The sequence below is a fragment of the Acomys minous genome, assembly GCF_964271855.1.
Source record: "Acomys minous genome assembly, chromosome: 1".
Taxonomy (NCBI): domain Eukaryota; kingdom Metazoa; phylum Chordata; class Mammalia; order Rodentia; family Muridae; genus Acomys; species Acomys minous.
Window position 1 is genome coordinate 42,518,941 of NC_140483.1, and position 25,462 is coordinate 42,544,402.

General features: G+C 39.7%; 1 protein-coding gene across 2 annotated transcripts in view; it reads left to right on the forward strand.

The window, feature by feature from the left end:
• The window catches only part of PLA2G4A (phospholipase A2 group IVA), a 140,325-nt gene that overhangs the window by 80,222 nt on the left and 34,641 nt on the right, over positions 1-25,462 (forward strand). For both annotated transcript variants that reach the window (XM_084797446.1, XM_084797447.1), the window contains 6 exons: positions 2,543-2,684; positions 9,006-9,142; positions 16,823-17,045; positions 18,679-18,793; positions 24,817-24,954; positions 25,104-25,196. In XM_084797446.1, coding sequence (XP_084653572.1) covers positions 2,543-2,684; positions 9,006-9,142; positions 16,823-17,045; positions 18,679-18,793; positions 24,817-24,954; positions 25,104-25,196 — 848 coding nt within the window. The remainder of the gene's footprint in view (positions 1-2,542; positions 2,685-9,005; positions 9,143-16,822; positions 17,046-18,678; positions 18,794-24,816; positions 24,955-25,103; positions 25,197-25,462) is intronic.

Sequence of the window (25,462 nt, forward strand, 5' to 3'; positions counted from 1 at the left end):
ATGAGGAATATTGGGAGTGATACTAATAAAAAGAATACTTGATGTGTGAAGTAGTTATTTTTTAATATGTATTCAATTTACATCCCCATTGTATCTCTCTTCCTCTTTCCCTCCCTGTCCCACCCTCTCTCCTTCTTCCCCCAACTCCCCTCCCCTGGTCCTCAGAAAGGTGGAGCCCTCCTCCCCTACCATCTGACAATAGCCTATCAAGTCTCATCAGGGCTGCCTGCATCCTCTTCCTCTGTAAGGCTGCTCCACCAGGGGGAAGTGATCAATAAGCAAGCAAGAGAGTCCATGTCACAGACAGCCCCTGCTTCCCATATAAGAGACTCGCATGAAGACTGAGCTGCCTATGGGCTACATCTGAGCAGGGGGTCTAGGTCCTCTCCATGCCTGGTCCTTGATTGATGCATTAGTCTTTGCAGGCACCCCTGGGCCCAGATTTGTTCTCTCTATTGGTCTCCTTGTGGAGCTCCTTCCTCTCTGGGTCCTTCTATTCCCCAATTCTTCTATAAGACTCCCTGCACTCTTTCCAAAGTTTGTCTGTGAGTCTCAGCATCTGCTTCCATGCCCTGCTGGGTGGAGTCTTTCAGAGGACCTCTATGGTATGCTCCCATCCTGTTCCCGCTCTTCAACTGTTTCCAGTGTATACTCTGTTTGCCCAGAGTTAAGCATCCCCCCTAGGGTCCTCCTTGGTATTTAGCATCTTTAGATCTGTGGATTATAGTATGGTTATCCTGTGTTATTTGGCTAATATCTGCTTATGAGTAAAACCAGATACACTAAATCTACTAGAAGAAAAAGTGGGAAAGAGCTTAGAACTCATTGTCACAGGAGACAACTACCTGAACAGAACACTAACTTAGAACAGCCCAGGTTCTAAGATCAACAATTAATAAATGAGACCTCATGAAACTGAAGTGCTTCCATACAGCAGAGGACACTGTCAGCAGAACAAAATGACAGCCTACAAACTGGGAAAAGATCTTCACCAGTCCTATATCTGACAGAGGCCTAGTACCCAAAATATATAAAGAACTCAAGATTTAAACACCAGTAAACCAAATAATCCAATTAAAAATCAAGTACAGAGCTAAACAAAGAATTCTCAACAGAGGAATATTGAATGGCCAAGAAGCACTTAAATAAATGCTCAATATTCTTAGTCATCAAGAAAATGCAAATCAAAACAATTCTGGGATTCCATTTTACACCCGTCAGAATGGCTAAGATAAAAAATTTAATTGAAATAATTCTTAAAGCTTTGAATGCAAACAGTATCATAATACTCACTTATCAGCTATCTACTCACTTATAAAATCCAAAAAAAGCAGAGTTTTTACAATAAGAGCTTGGATTCAAGGGCCCTCCTCCTAGTAGCATACTTATTCCCATTGAAATAATCACAGTTTCAAAAGCTTGTTTCCTATTGTTGATTGGCCACTAACGACATGTAATAATTTCTTCCACAGCTGTCACAATGCATTATGTTTGGTGTGATTCTTAGCATGTGTAGGTTTCTAAGAACTTCCTCTTGCCACTATTTAGGAGAAGTATAAATAAAGGGACTCTGTTGTCTTATAGATGCCCCTACATTTGTGGGTATCTGGAGTTATGATGTCTGAAGCTCTTTTCTTTTTGAGGGAGTCCTCCATTAGACAAGGGAATGTATCAGGACAATATTTCTGCAAAAATGTTCCCTGGGAGTCACGCTATTTGTGACGTTAGTGGGAATTATGATGTTAGAGTGTTGGGGGTGAAGGGGCAGGGCTCCTGACCACCACGTAAGCTTGAAATGTACCGAACCATAGACACACCAATGTCCTTCTGTATTGAATCACCTCCTTATGTCTTTCCTGTCCTAATATACAACATGTATTGGCTACTTTTCTATTACTGTAAGAAAACACTATGACCAAGGCAACTTATAAAAGAAAGAGTTTGTTTTGGGTTTACGGTTCTAAAGGGTTAGAGTTCATGCTCGGGGAGCAGAGGTAGCAGGTGGCAGGAGACGTGAGCAGCAGCTGAAAGTTCATACCCTCATCTACAGTTAGAATGCACACTGGGAGTGGCACACAAAGAGAACACAGAACCTGCCCCCCCCCCCCGCCCCGTGACATACTTTTCACAGCATGGCCACTCCTCCTAATCTTTTCCAAATAGACACCAAATATTCAAATGCCCAAGACCTATGAGGGTCATTTTACCCAAACCACTACTATCAGGGACCCTTATTTTACCTAAATACCACTTTTTTCCCCCAGAAAACATTTTTTAATTTGTTCACATCTGAATACATATTGCTAATCTTTTTTTTCCCCCTCTATCTCCATTTTAGTTTTACATCATTGCTTGCTGTAGGGCGCACACCACTTTAAGATGACCATCATTTTGTCTTCTTGTTTAAGTTGCTTCCTGGGAAACGGTTTGAGAGAAGCAGACAGCATGCACTGATGTACCTTTGGGGGACTTGGGAGGCTGGATATTATAAAGCAAGGCTCCCGGAAACCCTGGCTCACCGATGCTTTGTTTTCCATCACAGCTCATGCCCAGACCTACGCTTCAGCATGGCGCTGTGTGATCAGGAGAAAGTTTTCAGGCAACAGAGGAAAGAGAACATAAAGGAGAACATGAAGAAACTCTTGGGTCCAGAAAAGAGCGAGGGGCTGTATTCCACACGGGACGTGAGTCTGGAAACCTTCCATTTAATTGTAGCCTAATGATAATCCTTTGGTATCTTCTCCAAATATGACCCTCCATATGGACGTTATTTGTTCATCTTTTGGGGGTAGGGCCGAGTGGTCCAAAAAGGAAAACACCAAGGAAGGTCCAACTGAATGCTGATCATATTTGGTACTAGTTATCAGCCATAGTAGTTATTTCTAGTTTGGCTTTTACCACAGCATTAGTTCTAGAGGAAAAGCTGAGCAGAAAACACAGACCAGTCCCCTAATGCTTCCCACTCATTTGTGTGTTTAACCTCCCAGTCTTAGAGTTTTCTAGGGAAACAAGAAAATGGATGTGGTTGTGTGGGTGTCCTGTCTGCATGTGTGTCTGTCCACTGCATGCAGGTAGATCTCAACGAGATGAGAAGAGGCCTTCAGGTCCCCTGGGACTGGGATTCCAGAGGGTTGTAAGGTGTCAGTTGGATTCTGGGAATTGAAACCAAGTCTTATGAAAAGCAGCCAGTGCTTTTATGTGCTGAGCCATCTCTCCAGTCCTCAACAGTTGTGTGTGTGCGTGTGTTCGTGTGTGTGTGTCTGTGTGCGTTTTAAAATAAGGCACACAGGTACTAATCCTATTTAGAAAAGCATCCTCAAGAGATGTCCACAGAAGCATGGTTTTCCTAGCTCACTGTCTTACGGCCCTTAACTGAATTGAGTTGTATATAAAAAGAGGAGATTAAAAACTATGACTCAGATCCTTCATATTTCAGAGAAGAGAGCTTTAAAAAGACCATCCAAAATTGACAAAGTGGTCAAAACAAAATTTTATTTATTAAATTTACAACTATGCAATTTCGTGTGTGCACATGTGCGCGCGGACACACACTACCACCACCACCACCCCAGGGTTTCAATATAAATTAGAATTAAAGACAAAGTACAATTGGGAACAAGACATAACGATTCCGTAAGGGCATCAGATGAACACCCACATGCCACAAGGGATGGCAGGTTTCCACCTACACTTTCATAGATTCATGAGGTGGGAAGCCAGTTTCTGATGAAGGAGCATCTTTAATTGGTGTGGAGCCAACTAATTGTAAAAGTACAATGCTGCTTATGAGGCTTTTCCGCCAGAAGGAAATGAAGGAGAAAAGAGAAGCCTCCATTTAAATTCCTATTTTTAAAAGTGCAGAGATATACTTCTCTTTCACTGTGAACCTTCCTTGTCACCCTGACAGATCTCTTGAAGAATCTATGGCAGTTTCTTGTGCTTGGCTACTAATATTTGGAGATACTGCCTTTTCAGCACATGACTCATGTTTTGTTTTGTCTTTTTTCCTCTCTTTCTCTCTTTACTTTTAATGTAGACAACAAACCTACCACCAGTAAGTCTACAGCTTCTTTTTGTTTCCGTCTTTGTTTGGTATTGTTAGACCATTAGAGCCTATAAATGACATTTCAAGTTGTTCTGATTTCTGTCATGAGTTACTGTTGAGACGACTGTGCTAGCTTCTGGAGAAGATAACATTTGAGATGGGTGGGGCCCAAGGTGGCTTACTTGGTGAGTTCAAAGCCTGGCTTGACAGATATATAAGCAAATTAAACTAGTGATGTGTTAAGGGAACAGATGGGAGGGATGCTGGAGTTGGGGAGGGGGGGGGGAAGGTGGGAGGACGTTGGCCTTGCCATGTGGATTGAGCATGCTGGAATGAAAAGGAGACTCTCTCCACTCACAGGCGTCTCTGTCCTCACAATCCCAGGCTTCCCTGTCTCCCTGCTGTTCAGTTACTTTCAACTATTTCATTTTTCACTTCAACTTCTTCCTTAGTCCATTCACAGCTAATAACTTGGCTCCTAATCAAAGGCAAATTAAAGTCAAGAGATGAAGAGCTCCATAACTCTTTCTCCTCTGATTGCTGGCCTTAAGATCATCGTGCACAGCCTGTGCCTTTCCTTTGTAGTTTCTCTCCTACTTTAATGGGGGGAGTTTCTTTTTTTTTTCAAATGTAGATCCACATCAGACAAGGATCACAAGGTCTCCTTAGGAATCACGCTATGTTAATTATTCAGTTCTTTCTAGGCCCCTCCCAATCTATGTTGTCAGCTTCCACCTGAGTATGGTTATTTTACACAAAAATGTACACGTGCTCACTCCAGCCCACTTTGTGTTCTTTCACGCTTCAGGCATCTGCCTTCACTGTTCTATTGCATCAGTGCCATAACAGATGCTGACATTGTCTTACTCCACCCTTTTCCATTCCCACAACTCCCGATGTCCTCCTAGATTTGAAACACTGCCCCTTCCTTTGCAACATCTACTTCATCATGGGTTGTTGATTTTCTTATCTAATCTCCTTGTCCTCGTCTTCAATTTCACCTCTAATGAGCCTCTTATTGTCTCCAAATTGACATTCCTAATACTAAAAGCAACATCACTGTTCTCTGTATCTCCTATTTGCCATTTTCTGTTTACCCAGAATTCAGAGTCATCTTTTCAGAATATGAATTTGATTGCATTAAGCCCTTCTTTTGCACTTAAGAGTACATCTTTCAGAATCTATTGTGATTGTATCTAAGAGTACTTATACAAATATTAATTTGATATCTTCTTTCTCCATTAGAATATAAGTTTAAAGAGGGTGGCATAGCGTCTGTGATGCCCACCTGTTTATTTCCAGTACCTAGCATAGCTCCTGAAATATGATACTCAGTAAATATTTCATGTGAGTTGGGGAGTGGAATTAGGCAAGAGTTGGCAGCATTACATTTATGGAGAGATGGAACAGAGAAGGAAGAAGAAAGGGACATTGAAGGAGAGGGAGACAGGAAGGAGTGTCAGGCTCCCAAAACAGGAACACCAATAATTTGGCTGTTAATGAGTAGATGAAGGTTTAGATGAGAGGATTAGACTCTTAATGTAGCCGCATCTATGGGCCATATTAGTGTGGGCCCATTGGGTTTTCAGAAAAGTGGTTGCTGCTACTACCCCTGATTGGCATTTCTTGGTGGAAAAAAAAAAGTAATATGTCTTCCCGTGAAAAATCAAAGTTGGCTTCACATATTTGTTAAAGTAGTGGCATACTATGTTTTGTTGTTGTTGTTTTGGTTTGGTTTGTTTCACAACAGATAATGAAGTAATGCTTTTTCTCTGAAGTAGCGCTCATAAATGAGAAGCTCATGTGTTTGAAGATGACTTCTGGAATTTTGGTTTGGCTTTTGTCTGCTCCTTTCCCTCCTGTCAGAAATGAACAACTAGATAGTCCACAGCACAGACTAGATGGTCAGTACCTCTCATCCTGTAAAAGGACTTTTCCTATTACTATGCTAGTCTTTGTGCCTCTTGCTCTCCGGACTCCGGCTCTCTGTAAAGATCTTCACTTTCTCATTAGTACTTCATTGTTGTCCTGTAGGATTCTTCTTCTCCAGAACTGTCTTAAGGAAACCTCAAAGTCAAGAATGTCCCATCCTGCTCTTGCTTTTCAAAAGGAGACAGGGTTCTGTGCCGGACTTTAACTAGCTTAGATCTTGAGTGAATTTGGGCACCCACTGTGTTGCTTGTGATTCTGCTGTAAAATGGAGATACTGGAGTGATAGAGTCAAGGAAATGGAAACCAGTGGCTGGCATGTATCCAGCAAAATGTTCAGAACACGTATAGTCATTCCATAAAGTGGTTCACTGTGGGAGGCTATTGTTGATTGCATTGTATTCTATGATAGTAACTGTTAAATGTAACACCTCACTTTACTGCCTGGAGAGTAGACTAGTCAAATAATTAAGATTTCTAATAGTCTGAGAATTTATGCTCCTAAACACTCAACTTTAAAACCACCACCACAACAACTATTATTGTTAACAATTTAGGACAGTCTTTCTGAAACATGCACTTTCTTGTACAGATTGAGTGGATTTGGACTTCCACATGTTGGCAGTCTTTGAAATTAGCTGTTATTTTGCATGTCCTATGCATTTACTTGAAGCCAATTCTTTAAACTATCACATTTTCTTCAGTCACTGTTTCTGTGGAACTTAAATCTGTTAAGTAAGCTTGTTATTGGAACAATTATTCTAATTTGAATAACCCCTCCTTTGGTAAACGGCCAAGATGGGTCTATGAGTAAGACATTTAAGATTTTTGTTGAGGAATGTTTGGTGAGTTAGGATTGTTCAGAGACCATTATTTCAAACCTGGTTTTGAGCAGATGAAAATTCAGATTATGGATTTTTCTGTGAGAAGAAATGTTCCGGTATGGTCTTTTTGATCCCAATCGTTGTTTGGGAACTACAGCGTAGAGTTAGAGGTGTGGAAAAATGAGAGAACATCCAGCCCTCATAAGGGAGTTTCAACCAAGATGTTTTTCCTTACCAGTTATTGTCACAGGGTGCTATGCCACCAGCAATAAGCCTCATCAGTGTTTATGATGGACCACCTTATTACGTAACTACTATGTGCCCCGCACATTTCACTAGACACTCCACAGCCACTGGCATTCATTTCCTTCACTGTGTAAGAGACATCATGTCCACTCTACCGCTGAAGCATAAGCAACACGGTGTGTACCGCTGTTCACTCAAGACTTAAGGACTGTGCCACATTTTAAACAAATCACCTTAGATAAACCAGAGATGTGAAGTGGCCTTTAACGTATTCTGTATCTATGTTAGTCAGAGATAGAGCACAAAGCAGAGGGAAGTAAGGCAGAACAAAACAGCTTCTGAAGCAGCTCGTGGAAAGACTCTGGAACTGATAGCAAGAATGTTCATATGTTTAACCTAGACTATCTCCCTCTCCTTTTCACCTTTATTCTAAAATGACACTTTAGACTATTGGTTGTTACTCTGTCGATTCTTAGAGATTGAACAAGAGGGCAGGCAGAGTAGGATGCCCTCTGGTGGGCTCTGGAAAGGGGAACTGAACAGGTGAAAGCTTCCTCAGTGTAGGTTCTAGAACTCATGGATTAGACTAAATGTTCCTATCAAAGGTATCAAGAGGACTTCAATGGCCTTGGAATGTAACAAAAACTGGAAAGCAGACGCTCAAGAAGCCCAAACAAGAAAAGGCTGGCTAGTCAGGAAGGAATTGTGCAGTACCTCCTTTGGAGATTTCCTGGGCCTGGACCTTCCTGGTCCATATTGTATCATTTCTGTTTCCTTACTGAGCCCTAATGCGGGACCATGGGGGAAATGTTTGTTGTGGTGGTTACTCCTTGGAGTCTATGGGAATGTAACAGCCCTTAGGCTCCGTAGAGTTTTCTTCTCTAAGGAAGAAAGTTAATCGTATTTATGAACTCATACATCAAGAAAGAAACAATCAAAACATGGGCTTTTTGGTAAATGGAAGTTAATTTCCTGTAATCCTACAAGAAAGTATGTGAAATATTTCTTGACATGTTTACACACAAATATTAATGATGTTAGGTCCATATATAACCTAAAAACTTCTTCAGAGCACTTCTTACCAGATTCTCTTCCACTAGCATCCAGGACTAACAGATGGACACAGTATTTCTCTGAATGTTATTTCAGAATCACTGCTCGGAAGACGATTTTAGCATCCAAATGTATTCCTCGTGCATTGCACACTATTATGCTGGTATTAGTTGATGTTATACATGAGTATGAGATACAGTTTGCCTATGTATCCTAGAATAGTATCTCTAGTCCAATCCTGCATTCTATCAAATATCGCCCTTTTCTTTAACAGTGCTGAAGAGGGGGAGCATGGCTTTTGATGCTAGTTAGATCTTAGTTTCATTCCTGTTTGACCTAATCTTAGCTATCTGTCTTTGGAGCCTGTGTTGTTGGTGCCTCATCCTTTTCAGATGGTAACAAGGATGGCTTCTGACCACATGCTTCACTATTACTCCTAGCACTAGTCCTGCCCCCACCTGTTAAAGATGCTTCCTGCAAACATTCCTTGAAAGCAAGCTGTTTGCTCAACTGGAGAATACCAGCTGGGAGACTGACCGCAGGAACACTGTTCTTTCTAGATCTTACAGAATATCTGAGAGACCAAACGAAACAATGGCCCAGGAAGCAAGCTACAGGCTGCAACCAGCTGAACAAGCACAGAGCGTGGCCATGATGGTTGTTATTATAATTACTGTTAAAATAATATCTGTTTTCCAATTGACTTTGATTGTTGTTTTTTTAAAACAAAACATTTCTTTTAAGAAATTAAATACACAAAATAAAATGAATAAACATATAAAAGAAAATTATATAGTGCCAACGTGTGAGGAATACATTAAAGTGAAATATGTTTTACTTTAGAATTGAAACAGAAGAGAAATTAATTTGTGGTTACTGGTGTTCGTCCAATCTTTGTGTTGTTTCAGGTTCCTGTGGTGGCCATTTTGGGTTCAGGTGGGGGTTTCCGGGCCATGGTGGGATTCTCTGGTGTGATGAAGGCGCTGTATGAATCAGGGATTTTGGACTGTGCTACGTACATTGCTGGCCTTTCTGGCTCCACATGGTTAGTATGCATTTTTAATCGATTTTATTTTTCTAAAGGCTTACAATTTATCTAACTCAAGCATTAGCAAAGAGTGATTTACAAAATGTATCCTTAATTTCAAATTACTAAAATGTTTTAGTCTGATGTTACAGTCAGTGTAAGAATGTCTCACAATAAACATTTATATCTAGTTAAGACTTTAGCCATTGATTTACTCTTTAAAGCCAGTTTTGACTAATGTAGTTAGGGCATAAAATAAAAGGACAGCCTACTTGTAGATAATTTTAGATAAATATGACAGTAGTTAAATAGCATACTCCACCCATAATTAATTTAATCTTCCTATAATTTGCTGATTTGGAGTTATCCAGAAACATGTCTAAGTCTTTATGATTCACGGAGTATTCATTTTCCTCTTTAGGGCAAATAGGAAAATAAATGCAAGATATTATAGACTACAGAAGAGAGGAAAATGGCTCTGGGCAGCACAGGCTTCATTGGTTCCTGTCTAGCTAAATTTGAAAGTAGTCCTATAAGTCTGTTTAAGCTCCCCTGAACCAGATGGATAGCTGTACCATCCACAGGTGAACATTTATGTCCTCTGGATTTACCATTTTGTGAATAAAACTTAGATAACATTTGTAGAAAACAAGGATGCTACATACTTTTTGGTGTGCCTAACCCATACCAGCACATTGCAAAGCAAATAGATAGTTGCTCTGTGGTGGCCCACACCTTTAATCCCAGAGCTCGGGAAGCAGAGGCAGTCAAATCTCTCAGTTTGAGAACATCCTTGTCTACAGAATGAGTTCCCAGGACAGCCAGGGCTATTACACAGAGAAACCCTGTCTTGTCACCTCCCCCGCAAATGCCAATCCCCTCAAAGTGAAGATAAAATAGATGGTCATCAGATGTTTCAAATGAAACCACTACTTTATTATAATATGTCTGCCTCTAACTTAGAAGGCCGATTTGGTTACTCAGCCATTGTGAAGTCCATGTGTCATACCACTGTAGTTTACATATTTAGCATTTTTAAAGTGTCTTTGTCATTCCCTCACATGAAGAGGATATAAGTTAAGTAAGTTATTTTAGTCTAAGAATTCGACTCACAGGCCAGGTGACTTGTTCGTCACTAGATGCACCAGTTGTAAGGCCCATATTCTAACAGTTTTAGAACTAAATTATAATATTTTCATATATATATGGTTAATGCCATGTTCTAAGCCGCTTAACCATTCAGCTGCTTTTTACATACTATATAGTTTCTGATGTAGATAATATAGAGTTGCTTACTTTTTTCCTAAATATTTTGAACCAGATTCTGTGCTTAAATAACCAGTAACCCAGGGCCACATCTGCCACCTTCATTGTACCCTGATTTATGTCCTCTGAAGGAAGGGTGTAGCCCATCATTATTTCTTCCCTTGAAGGAAAGAGCATGCACCTGCCTGTTTAGTGAGTAATATGGCAAAAACACTTGGACCCTTTTATTCAATGTCTTACTTAATACTTTTGTTATTTGCCTCTGCATGGTTTTGTTTTCTTCACTTGATATTTATTAGATCCTTGGTGTCCTTTACTGACTACAGCAGGAAGTCTATTTTCTGAAATGCAGCCAATAAATGACGGGGTAGAACTCTGTATTTTTTGACATGGATTAGACCTGTAGTCATTGCCTTTGTCATAGATATGGACAAGTGTCTTCTTTCTTACATGATCTTGTCAGGAACTTGGGAACAAGTCCTGTGAAATGTAAGAGACTTGTAAATGTGTACACACTGTCCTATGGACATGATGTCATCTCTACACCCTTTTCATTAAATATTAGCCTTATCATTTTTATTCCATTTTCATGGAATAAAATCTTTGTGATACGTATTCGCGCACAGGCCACTCCATGTTTACATGAGTTGGTACATACTCTCCTTGTTTTCTTCTGGTGGAGTTAGGGGATAAGGGCTATGACATATCAGGCACACTGACCTTTTAGGTTTTACTTCATCCTCTGGTTGCTCTATCTTTTCTCTCACCATTATCTACTTACACAGCTTTTCTCCTTAATACTAGCCCATGACTTCCCTCTAGTCATGCTAATATCCGTATAACAAGCTGTAGTGAGTGATTCCACAAGCCAATAGTTAAATTCACAGAATCCTGAGAACACCAACCTGTGACAGACAAAGAAAAGAGGAAGAAAACACCCTAACAGAGGAAGCAAGGAAGCCTGGGAGGGGAGAGTCAGGTGAAAGATGAGTCCCAGAGAGCAAGAATGGTGGAAGCTCTGAGAAACAGCTTAGCCTGAGTTTGGAAAATGTTTGTGGTTTTCATTAGGAATCATTTAATTTAATTAACTAAAGTTATTTTAATCACAAAGCTATATGAATCAAAGGAGAAGTTCAAATGTGGCAATGTGAAACCTGAAAAAATATGTCAGAAAGATAGGGACATGAGTAGTCAGTGTTTGAAGAGACTATGGAGCTCCCTTGTTTTATTTTTCAAGTAAGAGACTTGGGTATTTAGGTAGATGTCTGTGGTGCAGGGAACAGCACAGAGAAGAGAAGAGAAGAAGATAAAGAGAAGAAAGTAAAAGGTCATGGGTCACAGACAGAAAAGATTTAGGCAGAGAGATTTCAGGGTAGAGCATACACACAGGGGGAAGTGGACTGTGAAGAGAAGGCATTTCCCAAGACACAAGAAGGGTTGAGGGTGATTTATGTTGGTGATTTGTCTTTGGGAAAGATAGGCAAGGAAGAAGAACGTTCAGAGGAAGGAATTCAGAGAGACTTGGAAAAACAAATTACACTTCAGTGTTCTGTAATGCTTCATGCTCTACAGAGGCATGACCAGAATTTGGCAGAAGTGAGATAGCACCAGGGTATGTGGAGTAGCCCTGGACCTCCCAGACAGTTTTCTGTGATCACAAAATACAATTTCAGGTTGGGCAAAGGTTCTCTTTTAACTGGAGCTACCTTTACAGTAATTACTTCTAAAGTTATTTTTGGATGATTCCTGTGACTCATTAAACATAAACCTGGGAGACTTGGCATGAGTAAGGAAGGAGAACCAAGATGATATTTGTGTGTTCTCTTGCCTAGGCTTTTAACAAAGCTCTCCTCCATAGATAAAGCTATTGTCTTATAGCACTGGAAGGGGCCACACATTCTCAATCGCCATGTTTGTATAGGATTACCCTTTGAAGAAAAATCAAATTATGTCACTGTCCATAGGCAGCAATAACTGAGTTCCTTCTCATATTGGCTAACATAAAAGTTGAGAATAAATGTGTTCACTAGCATAGATGATTCTTAGAACAAGGGGGAGGGTCTTCTCACATTATACAGAATCTTGGTTGAGAAGGAGAATTATGTTGGCACATTTTTTTTTTTTTTGAGTATAGAAATTCTAAATGTATGCACCTAAGGATTCTTATTCAGGTTCAATGGCCTGGGCACTAATACTCTGAAATGTACACTGTGGGCTATAGGATTTGAACACAGGGATTGCATTCAGTTTTTTCCCTCTTGATGGCATACCATTGAAGATTTTACACTTAAGTGTGGTGGTGGTAGCACATACCTTTAACCTCAGGACGCAGATGCAGGCGGATCTCTGAGTTCCAGGCCAGCCTTGTCTACAGAGTGAGTTCCAGGACATCCAAGGCTACACAAAGAAAGCATATATGGGGGGGGGGGATAATCCCCCTCAGGAACAGTCATAGGGGAGGGGAATAAGGGGAAAAGAGGAGGGAAGAATTGGAGGATACAAGGGATGGGATAACTATTGAGATGTAACAAGAATAAATTAATAAAGGAAAAAAATGCAAAAAAGAAAGTGCATCTCAAAACAAACAAACAAAAAACAAAACAAAAACCTAAGCAAGCAAACAAGAAAAACAACAACAAAAACAAAGACAAAAAAAAACCCAAACAAAAAGAAAAATTTATACTTAAATGCATTGATATGGAAGCAATGAGGTATTTTGTATAAATAAGTTAAAAATTATTAGTAAATACTTATATATTCCTACATAAATAAATATAAGACAGTTTCATTCATTGATTTGTAGAAGTTCTGCCAAAGAGACTCTTTAGAAACTTGATTGGCATAATTGGGGTCAAAATTAAGCCTTTACTGTGGAATTATAATTTAGAGTGATATGTGGGAACTTCAGATATTTTTATAGGCAGAAATCTAGTAATGTCTTATTCTGGGTCAAACCAAGGAGACAAAGAAAGCCATTTAATCTTAAAGAACTGCATAGGAAAACTAGTTGCCCATTCTTCCATCTTGGTTACCACTAAAGCCAAAATTCAAATCCAAGTAGATACAATGATATCATGGGAAGGATGTCTAACTCACTCCGGTGAATTCTAAGGAATGTGAGTTCATAAGGGATGAATAATAAAGGCCATTAGCTTGGTGCCAACAGACTATTCTAGGTTTTTGTGTTTTGTCTTTTAATGCAGAGGGTAAATTCCCAAGCCAAGTGCTTCCTGAGAAAAATGAAAAGTAGAGATAGAATGAAATTGAAGGACTTTCCTCCATCTGCTGGAAGGTAGAGGACAGAGGTAGCCATTCTCCATATGATCCAAAACAGCCTTGGGTTCACATTTGTATGCATCATATTCTCTTGCAAAGGTCTTTCTGTGCCATGGGCACAGTCTGAGATGTTAATCAACCTTTACCCACTAAGGAAAGAGGTCTCTTAACTTAAGGGAGGGATAGATTAATGTTGGGAGAAGTACAGGGAGGAGATGAGCCTTTGGATTTCTTGCTATACTTCATATTGATTCATTCAAAATGCAGATAAGTATAGATGAAAACTTTGTTCTGCAGTGTAAGTAGAATTTGGATAATTATATATGTGTGTGCACAGTAAGGAATGACAATTTCCAGTGACAGAATGACCACGTCAAATCCCTTTCACTTGGCTTAAAAAATTATTTTGTGACTCAACTGATCTCTGCTGTGAAGCTTTGCTTGCCTTGCTCACATTTATCCTATCTCACTCAGGAAAAGACTTAGTGTTCATTGTTATAAAACAGATGAAATTGGCTACATTAAATATATGACTGAAAGGAAGGAGAAATGTAGTTTGAAGTAAGAAAAATGGGTTCTATAATGTGTAGACTTTGTGGGCACGTGACACAACTTTAGAGTGAAGCTTTCTAGAATTCGAAAGCATGCACTTTATGTGCGGTTAAATAATATATATATTTTAATAAGGTGCAGCATCTGTGTGGCAGTAGAATTAATCTTAGTAATTTGTGCTGATTTGGGGTTTGGTTTGGTTTGATGTTGGTGATTGCTAGACAAGTGTTCCATTCCTAAGCTAAACCCTCAACTATTCTTGGTAATAAAACAAAGAATTTCTTTTTTAAAATCCCATAGAGAATGGGCTATATTCTGGATATTTTCAGGACTGAGCACCTTTGAGTCTTAAAAGAATGTTTTATTTTCAAATATTATGATGTCCTTAAATATAAACCACTATAGCTACATATGTGTTTATTAAGGCATAACAAGGTCCAACAAATTGGCTCATGTTGATATGTGTGAATCATGATGTAGATTTTTTGATAATTATGCAAGAAGATGGAGACCATATCTTTCAAGTACTCTATGCTGTCCTTTTATAATTATTTGATGATTGTTCTAACCAGAGTTCAGGGTAAGCTTTTGATAACTTATCTGTACTGGGGGACAGTTACAAATTCAGTTGGTATAATCAACACATTTAAGTAGTTTTTTTTCTTGTTGAACATATGTTGTTTGTGATTGTTCATTCTCCATTCGTTAACTTATTTTTTAATCTATTATTTTTTCAACTTGTCTATAAGAAACTCTGAATGCCAAAGGACATTCTAACTTATTATGAAGTGAGAACAATTTGTTCAGTAACGACTAAAAGCTTGTAAAGTATTTTTTAAAGATGATAAAGCCTACACTTTGAGGCTTTGGCTGTAGTATTAGTAGTTCAAGGCTAGTCTAGGCTACATTGTCAGACCATGTCTTAAAAAGGCAGAACAAACCAGATGTGATGATGTATACCTTTAATCCCAACATTTAGGAAGCAGAAGAAGGTGGATCTCTGAGTTTGCGGCTAGTCTAGTTTGCCTAGTGAGTTCTAAGACAGCCAGAGCCACATACCAGAGAGACCCTGAAAAACAAAATAAAGCAAGCAAACAAGAACAAATCAATGAAAAACTAATAGAGTGTACCAGAAGATAGGGTATCTTTTAAATTCTAATTCTTTTCTATTAATTGATTATATGGGCATCTTACTGACTTTATCAGCCATTTCTTTCTTCATTTAAAAAAACAGAATATTTGCAAGCCATGTGACTCTTTAAGGCAAGAGCTAGGAGCATTTAACCAAGAATAGTGCCCAAAGCAAAGTAGGTCTCAGTAAGAGGTAGGCCCCTCTTCCTAAAGAAAAGGTAAGTCGCCATTATGGTAGGCATAGAGATGAAAACATGTACTATTTTATGGATTTCAGTGGGTGGGATGGGGGAGTACCTTTCAATGCAGTGTGTTCTGTCCATGCATTAAGCAGTTGTTTATGTCAAGTTGATCCATTGAACCTGAAAATGGTAATAATAAAAGTTTAATTTTCCATAAGCAGGTCAGAATTTATCAGTGGAGATAGCTAAGCAAATAATCTCGATAGGTGCCATGGTGCACACCTGTGATCCCAGCACTCGGGGAAGCAGAGGCAGACAGATCTCTGTGAGATCGAGGCCAGCCTGGTCTACAGAATGAGTCCAAAATAGCCAAGGCTACACAGAGGAACCCTGTCTTGAAAGTCCCCCCCAAAACAACAACAACAACAAAACAAAAAACAAAAAACACCAAACTGTCACCACCACCACCACCACCAACAACAACAAAAAACCCCTCCCCTCCATATGAGATCTACAGTAGTAGAGATTTGGGTTTGTAGTAGGGAGGCCAGTTACAGAATGATTCTTATCTGGTTAAATCTGGTTAATACATTAAGGCTCATGGTGAGCTTTCTTATCTTTTTAAATGGCCAAATACTTGCCGGCCAACAGGCTTCTTCTGTCAGAAAGGCCTTATTCTTCTCTAGGGTGTTTGACTTGGGTTGATATCTTTAAGAATTCAGAGTTCTACCTTGGGCACAGTTTTGGATTTTAGCTAGTTGGCCAGTGTACGATTTTAAAAAAGAGAGGGGAGGGGGTAAAGAAAGAAGGGAGAAAGAAAAGCATTCGTCATGAATGCTGTGCACCCACAGTAGCGGACAGCACAGTTTGTCTGTGTAGATCATCATCACAGAAAACGAGATTATCTGGTTTCTGACTGCTTTTACATCCAGAAAGGTCAGTTTACACATGACTCAAAAGTGTTGTCATCCGTGCCCAGTAAGCATGATAAGAAAAATCATTCCTGCCAGATTAGGATAGCAGGTCTGGTCATCCTTTTCTGACAACTCTGAGAACTCTCTGTTCCTCTTCCAGATTCATTGCCCCCCCACTAAATTGCTTTTTATCATAGACCAGGTCAGTTCTGATTACATATTTGTTTCTTAGATAAATTAATACCTTTAGCCAGATGGAGAAGTTAGCCAAATATATCCACCGTTCTTTATCAGGTGGTGGAGAGAGCCTCCTGCCTTTGGAGACCTTCTATGGAATGTCTTTTATCTTTACTAATGATGTGTTGATTTATTTACAGGTACATGTCAACCTTGTACTCGCACCCTGATTTTCCAGAGAAAGGTCCAGAGGAGATTAATGAGGAGCTAATGAAAAATGTTAGCCACAACCCTCTCTTACTTCTCACACCACAAAAAATTAAAAGATACGTTGAGTCTTTATGGAAGAAGAAAAGTTCTGGCCAGCCTGTCACCTTCACTGATATCTTTGGGATGCTAATAGGAGAAACACTAATTCAAAATGTAAGCCATGGTCCAAACTGCCACCCCTTTGAAATGCAGTAGGCAGCGTAGATTAACTATGGTGTCTGACACTGAAGCAGGTGCAAGATATTGTGTACGATCTACTCTGCTCGGTTTATTTCCTCAGTAGTGCATGTGCTCAACACATCCTCACTGCCAGACGCTACGATCCTTCACTTTATTTTTTTTCCTCCTTTATTAATTTATTCTTGTTACATCTCAATGGTTATCCCATCCCTTGTATCCTCCCATTCTTCCCTCCCTCCCAATTTCCCCTTATTCCCCTCCCCTATGACTGTTCCTGAGGGGGATTACCTCCCCCTGTATATGTTCATAGGGTATCAAGTCTCTTCTTGGTAACCTGCTGTCCTTCCTCTGATTGCCACCAGGTCTCCCCGTCCAGGGGACATGGTCAAAGGTGAGGCACCAGAGTATGTGAGAAAGTCATACCCCACTCTCCACTCAACTGTGGAGAGTGTTCTGTCCATTGTCTAGATCTGGGTAGGGGCTTAAGGTTTACCGCCTGTATTGTCCTTGGCTGGTGCCTTAGTTTGAGCGGGACCCCTGTGCCCAAATCTGCCTATCATAATGTTCTACTTGTAGGCTTCTAGGACCCTCTGGATCCTTCTACTTTGCCTTTCTCCCATAAGCTGATGAGCACTGGTTTAAAGTGAAGGATCGCAGTTCACTTACCAGGAAACTGCGATCCTTCACTTTAAACCAGTGCTCATCAGCTCATTCAGACTATTGTCACTTTGACACGGGGGTGGGGGGGTGGGGGGTGGGGTGGTTGAGGGGGGTTGGGGGTTTGGGGGTTTGGGACGTGGAGGGGTGGGGATGGGTGGGAAACTTTATAGTGTCCTTTTGAAAAGCCAAATTTTCACTGCCCATTCCACCCATGAATGATCATCTCTTTAGGTGAGATGGTGAACACAAGTACTATTAAAAGTAGAAAAGGAGATTTTTCTCTCCGGATCTCAGCGGATAAAAGCATGTGCTACCCTTGTGGAGGACCTGAGTTCAATTCCTACTTCTGGCAGCTTACATCTGCCTCTAATTCTGGCTCCAGAAGCATCCAATACCTCCGGCCTCCATGAACACCAGCACCCAGATTCACATGTCCACACATAGACTCATATACATATGCATATTTAAAAATAATAATTAAAAGTGGTAGAAAAATAATCTTTGCTTGGGAAGAGTCAGAAAAGGAAATGGATCACAGGAAACAAGTGTACTTGATGTATCACCACAGCGTGACATGTCATCTGAAGACAAAGCAAGGGACACTGGACCCTGGGCCAGGGACTCCAGCTGAGACTTAGTTCCCAGCACCATAGCTGCCAGATCTTCCTCCGCTTCAAATGTTGACACAGTCCACAGAGATTTGATTGTTTTAGAATACAGACTTCCCTCACCCTGCTCTCCCCCCCCACCCCCCGCCCCCCGCCACCGCCGCAGAGCTTTATTTTTAATTGTCTAATCCAGACCACAGATTTCCAGAAAAAATAGGACTTGATTTTATTATAAAAATTCAAATGATTTGCTTAAGCGTATTACTTCAGTTTAGCTTTTGTCTGTGTCTGTGTATTTAATGCCGCTTCCTTCTTTGTGTGTCTGTGTGTGTGGACAGAGAATGAACACGACGTTGAGCAGTTTGCAGGAAAAAGTCACAGCAGCCCGGTGTCCCCTGCCTCTCTTCACCTGCCTTCATGTCAAACCTGATGTGTCGGAGCTCATGTTTGCTGGTATGCCCCACTTGTCAGACCATTCCTTGAAATGGGAATTTGTAATGGTTTTCCTTACAAAAAAAAAAAAAAAAAAAAAAAAAAGTCATAGGAAATTTCAGTTGCTAATTATAGTACATTTGAAAATGTAAAAAAAAAAAAAAAATTAAGCTACATGATTTTCTGGTTCAAAAGGATATTTCACAAAACTATACCCGATGCTTAATCACTTAAATCAATGAAATGGAAAGCAGATGCTGAAAACAGTCAGTCATCCAGTGGTCCCTTTTCTGATGACTGCTGACCATGTGATGCCTCGTGTTGTAAAGCCATGTTTATACTTGTGGCTGAAAGACAGAAGGCCTTATTTCTCATAAATGAAGTTCTACTTGGTTCTTTTATGACTTTGGTTCTCGGGTGCTATGAAGGGACATCATGCTTCTGTGGAGCCTGGGAAGTGGTCATGCACAACGCAGGGTTGTCAGTCAACTGTTTTTAGGGACACAAAACTCAGCCACTTCATTCACATCTGCTCTTTAAAAAGCCGCCATGGATGAGCAGACGTGAACCCGTCATCCCTCTGGCATTTCAGTCTTTTCTTTTTCTTGGCTCGATACCCTCACACAACAACCCTTCAAAGTTTGCAAAAAGTGATTTGCTCACTAGTGTACATATATTAATAGTGATAGGAATTAAAACGTTTATTGTGTTTATGGTTTCCCGAAAGCATTTATTATTTTAATTCACTTTTGGTGGCTCTTAAGGGGAGGTAAGTGTTTTTAACTTTGCTTCACAGTAGAGCAAGTGAAAATCTCAGGATCATGGCATGATCTGTGCAGACGGCACGGGCCCAGTCCACAGCAGAACTGAGAACTGGCCTTGTAAAGCTTCTGTCCTTTTAAGAACGTCACACTGGTTTCTCTGACCTTGTTGGAGGCAGATTTGTCAGGTTCACCGGGTTCTCCTTCTCTCGCTACAGCATACTGTTCTTGTCTGCACGACCTTGCCATTTGTTTGGAAAACTTACAGTAAGCATTAAAGAAGTGGGGAAAAACTAAAGCTGTCTTTGGGTACCCTGCCATTAACTTCTTGGAGCCTACATCCCTTCATCTTTTAATAGTGTTTTGACAAACGCATGGGATAAAATATAGGAAATACTTCAATCAGTGGCAAGCCAGAATTACTTTTCTTGCATGTTTTTTTTTAAAAAACAAATTAGACTTTTCTATGAAAGTTGCATAAGAAAAAATCAGTCTTTAAGATGTTAAAGATGAATAGGATTTTGTATATAAAGCTGGATTTAATTACTGGGCTGTCAAGGGTGGGAAGGAGGGATGTATCAGGAGTAACCATGTAAGCCTAACAGCAATGAGGACCATAGCATCGACCAGGGTGTGGTTCATACTGGAGACTTGAGACTTTATTACATAAGAGAAATGAGCGATGTGATGAAATTGTGCCCTCCTCTGTAGCTGTTCTTTTAGGGAGACTTGAAATTTTGGGGGCTGGCTGATATCTTAGCCCTCACATTCTACTCAGATCTCAGAATACCTAGAGAAATCATATTTTACCCTGCAAGCATTGAGATTAGCTCGGAAGAGCAAGAGAGTGTAGTTTGTAAGCCTTGGCTTGTATGCTGAAATCTCTCTGGCAGGTCATTTGATCTTTCTGAAACTTATTTTCCTCGCTATTTTAGACATTGCTCTCTATTACCTTTAACATATGGAAGAAATTACAATGACACTTCCTGATTTATGCATAAAACTGACAGCTGTAGAAGTCATATTCTATTATTTTGTTATGGTTACTATGTCCTTTTTAACAGTGGGAACTAGTTTCTTTGAGTTTTTAGTTAACAGCCATGGGCAAAATTAACTAAAATTAAAAATTAACTAATAAAAAAGATCAGGAGGCTAATGGCCTCTTCAGCTGTAGATCTTGAGGCTGAGTGAGTCTGATCTGGAAGTCTGAGGCTCTGAGATGCTGCACTATCAGCCTTCACTGTTAAGCCTCCGTGATAGGGAGGGCCAAGTTTTGTCTTCCATTAGCTGTGGGAATCTTGTATCCAGATAAGACATTCTGAGTTGTGTGTCATGACTGCTCAAGTAGTTTTACTTGAGTAATTTGAAAAGAAAGAAAAAGAAAAAAAGGAAAGACAAAAACATGCATTTACTTTATTGCTTGAAAAAATACCTTTTTACAGAGCAGAAAGGCTGAAATAATCAGTGAATTATATTCTAGAATGCAAAAACAAAAAACAAAAAAACAAACAAACAAGAAAACAAACCAAACCAAAACAAAAAGACCCCAATCAGCTAACAGAAGTTTTTATCATCTCTGCTTCATAAATACCAGAGAATGTTTTTCTTCGCTCTTGGAATAGCTTTAGATGATTTTTCCCTTGGAAAGCTTTCAACAAATGAATATTAGTGTTTAAACCATTAAATGTTCTGACTCCTCCACTCTGTTACATTGCTAAGAAGATTTAAAACTACATTTAAGATTTTCCAAGGGTGAGTAAATTACATGTGCTGGGCATGACTTATGGTTATGAACTAGGCATCATCAATTTTGAGACAAGATCTTGCTCTGCATCTCTCGTTACCTGCCTTAAGTTCCCAAGTTGTTGGGATTACAGATGTATGCCACCATGCTTTGTTTTATGCTAACTTTTATGACCAAAACCTTAGTTCTGAAACTCACTGCCTTTCTTCTGAAGTATAATTTCACTGAAGACACAAAACTAAAATCTAGACAAACTAATAATATACATCTTAAATGTAATTATTGACAGAAGCATATAAATATGACATAGGCTAATATCATATAGATTTAGTATAGTCATGAAAATACTTTACAGGAGTGATTACAGTAGGATTCAAGATGGACTTGGAGGAGAAGTCATATTTGAATAGGAGCAACATGGAAATATTTAGCAAAGAGCCAGAGGTCTGTTCTGGGCAGTCACTAAAAGTCTTGAGCTCCCATTGAGGGGCCCAGGACTTACACACTTGCTGGTGTAGGCCAAGTGTCCGTGAGAAAGGCGTAGTGCTGCATTAGGAACAGTTTGGCCTCCAGCTGTCTCTACTTATTTTTATGATAATGGAAAATAGTTATTGCTTTGGGGCTGGACAATTAAATTAGACTTTTTGCAGAAGTCTTTTGGTGAGGGCCTGGAAAGATGGCTCGCCAGTTAGGAACATATTATGCTCTTGCAGAAGACCTGGATTGGGTTCCCAGTATCCACATGGTGGCTAATAACCATCCTTACTTCCAGATCCAGAGGACCCTGCTCTTTCTGACCTTCACGGGCACCAAGCATCCATGAGGTGCACATACATACATGTAGGCAGAACATTCATATACATAAAAATTTTAAAAATCTTAAAAAAAATTTTTAAAAAGGCCTTTGTTAGCTGGAAAGGACAGATGCAAGAAGCGGGCAATGCATTTTCCTTCTAAGCTCAACCTGAGCCACTGTGAGGAGATCCTGAGACCAGGGAGTCACTATTCAAGAAAGAAACAAGTTGGTAGATGCTCAAGGATCGTTCATCCTGATGACATATTTCATGGAGACAAGCAGAGGTTTAGCAATGAATGGATCAGTCAATGAATAGAACAGTTATCTGGGCTACGGTAGTATAGTTTCCCAAAATAGTTAAGTTGGAGAGGAGGGAAGGTGATACATGATCTTTTTTTTTTTTCTTAGACAAGGCTAGTGGGAGGTGATGATGGAGCATCTGAGTGTAGTGCTGAGCAGGAAGTGGGGAATGAGCAGACGACGATGCAGGGGAGAGGCTGGAATTGAAGTGTGTGAGTCAAGGGCTGGAGGCTTGGAGCTGAATAACAAGAGGTAGCCTTCAGCAAGGAGTGGAGGGTAGATCTGAGCATTTGAAAAACGTCTGTCATCGCAGCGTATAAGCCAACAGCAGCAATTAAGGAGGGATCAATCAAAATGACAGGGGAGAGAGATTCCATTTTTAGGTCTCGAGATGGTGTTAGAAGTTAAAGCAGTGACGCCGGCGTTTCCCGGTGGGCTTCGTGCGTTGTGCCACATTGCTCAGTCTAAAACAGGCCGCTTTCAGACAGAGCATCCACAGAGGCGCCATTCAACTTGGATTTGAACGAACTGTGCTATCTCATCGCAATTATGATTTTACAACTTCCTTTTTTTTTTTAAAAGACGAGTGTTCTCCTCCCTTGAGTAAACAGACATGTGAAGCACAGTCCGTTTTCTAAAATGAAGACAGCACCCTTCTTAGATGTTTAAGTTCTTGAAAGTTAAAATTGTGCTCATAATTAATTAATATAGTCCAGGATTCCTGTGGAGTCTTATAAACGAACAGCCTGGTATTTCTCCACTAGGAGGTGTCTCCATGCTCAATTGACTGGGGTAACTAAGGTAGGAAGAATGCCCTTCCCCCACATTGAGTTCAGATCAAGTTTTACCACAAAACGATCACAAAGAGGCTTGTAGATTTTGTAATCATTTGCACTTTGATTGCTGAATGATATATCTGAGGCATATTATTTGAGAAACACAATAAATCGAGCAAAATAAGGATGGGAGAAGAGTGGGAGCTGATGAGAGTACATGATATTGGGGCTTTATAGAGAATTCCTAACAAGTACCTCAAAGTAAAGGTTAAGAGAAGCCATGTAATTGCAGGAGGGAACAAACAGAGACTCCTATGGAAATGTCCATGGATTCAGAGGAAGAGCAAGAGGGTTTTTGTGCTTAGGGTGGAATACAGTGATGTGTAATAGAAAGACTGATGGAAGATTGTTGGAAGTGGGCAGATGGAAAGCAGGCTGCCTTTCAATTCACAGTGGGGGGAGATGGCATTAGAAGGCTTTCAGTTGACATTGATGATCTGAGATTTCTCTTTTCCCAATTTTATTTTGATCCTAGTAGGTGGGAATTGGGAAGGGGACACTAGGGAAAGGCAAGTCTTGAGACATTTTAGGAACTCACTGTGGTGATCCACAGAGAGAATATAGTACTCTGTGTAGTCTGGTGATGAGTCGACAGCTGAACACGTCTGATGATAGACTATATAGCACTTGAGTTTTCAGACATGATCTATTATGTCAAGGGAGACAGTTATAAAACATGTTAAAGTAAGAATGGTGCTTTGAAAAGTCCTACAAAAAGGAAGCCAAAAGGACTGGTAGGTACGGAAAGCAAGAGTCAGACCCAGACAGTCTTTTTAGATTAAAAAAAATGTGGATCAGTATTAGGCATGGGGATGCCATGGGCAGAACACAAACATTGCAGTGGCTGCTAATAAATGAGCTATTAAAATGTGTCATGGCTTCCACTGTACTTCCTACATGTCTTAATTCACTGCGGCCTTAGTCTTACGAACCACCTACTGATGTTATTTATGTTGTTAAGATAAGGGAATTAAGACTTGGGAAGATAGATGATGCATTCAGGTTATGAGCACAGTTAGCGAGCCACAGCGTAGGGACAGTTTCCAGATTGTCTGGCTCCAGAACTGCTCTTGTGCATCGTACCTTACGGCTCCTATCTTGAGGCATTGCTAAGAAAGCAGAATCGTATCTTTTGCATTAAGGTTGGGACTTTAGAATAAATGATTAACAGAAAAAATGTTAAGTAAAGGTACAGAAAATTCTTCTCCATTTTATTAAAGCTTTGATTTCTTTTGTTCCCTGAATGGATTTTATTTTTGAGTAGAATTTTACAGTTTTAGAGTCTTAAAGTTAAGATGGACAATGCAAAAGATATATGAGTTTTTAGATAGAAAAGGGTATTTGTTTTGTGCCAATTAGAATTGACATTTTTTTTTAGAATTGACTTTTTTTGTAGTTTATAAATGTTTGACAATTTTTATATTGTCTTTTTCATCTGTTTTTCTTTCTCAACCATTACACTGTGACATATATGTAGTAGGCATAGGTTAATGTTCTTTATTCACTAGCTTAAATGAGTGAGGTGAATCATGGTGCTATCAAGTCATTATTAATATGTGCCTCTATGTTGCTTTTCTATTAATTGTCTTGTTTTAAAATACTTTTAGATTGGGTTGAATTTAGTCCATATGAGATTGGCATGGCAAAATATGGTACTTTTATGGCCCCTGACCTGTTTGGAAGCAAGTTTTTTATGGGAACAGTTGTAAAAAAATACGAAGAAAATCCTTTGCATTTCTTAATGGGTAAGTGATCAAAAACTCTAATATTCTCTCTCTCTCTCTCTCTCTCTCTCTCTCTCTCTCTCTCTCTCTCTCTCACACACACACACACACACACACACACACACATCTGGATACATTTTAAGTAATTCTCTGTTTCTCCTTTATTTTAGGTGTCTGGGGCAGTGCCTTTTCTATACTGTTCAACAGAGTCTTGGGAGTTCCTGGTTCACAAAATAAAGGCTCTACAATGGAGGAGGAATTAGGTATTGTAAAAGACTTGGATTGATGAAAAGCTACACTGATAACTACAGTGATAAACAAGAACAACAACACACACATACACACATACACTGAGAACATTACATCTTCATAAGGATTTTAATTCTCAAGTTATCAGTAACTTTGTTTGAAACAATCTGAGTGTTTTCTAAAAATCATGTCCACATTATTTAAGTCCTGCTATAGTATTGCAGTTGTGAAATTTACAAAAACCACTTACTGTTCCTAACAGCAGCTTGGACAAGGGCAT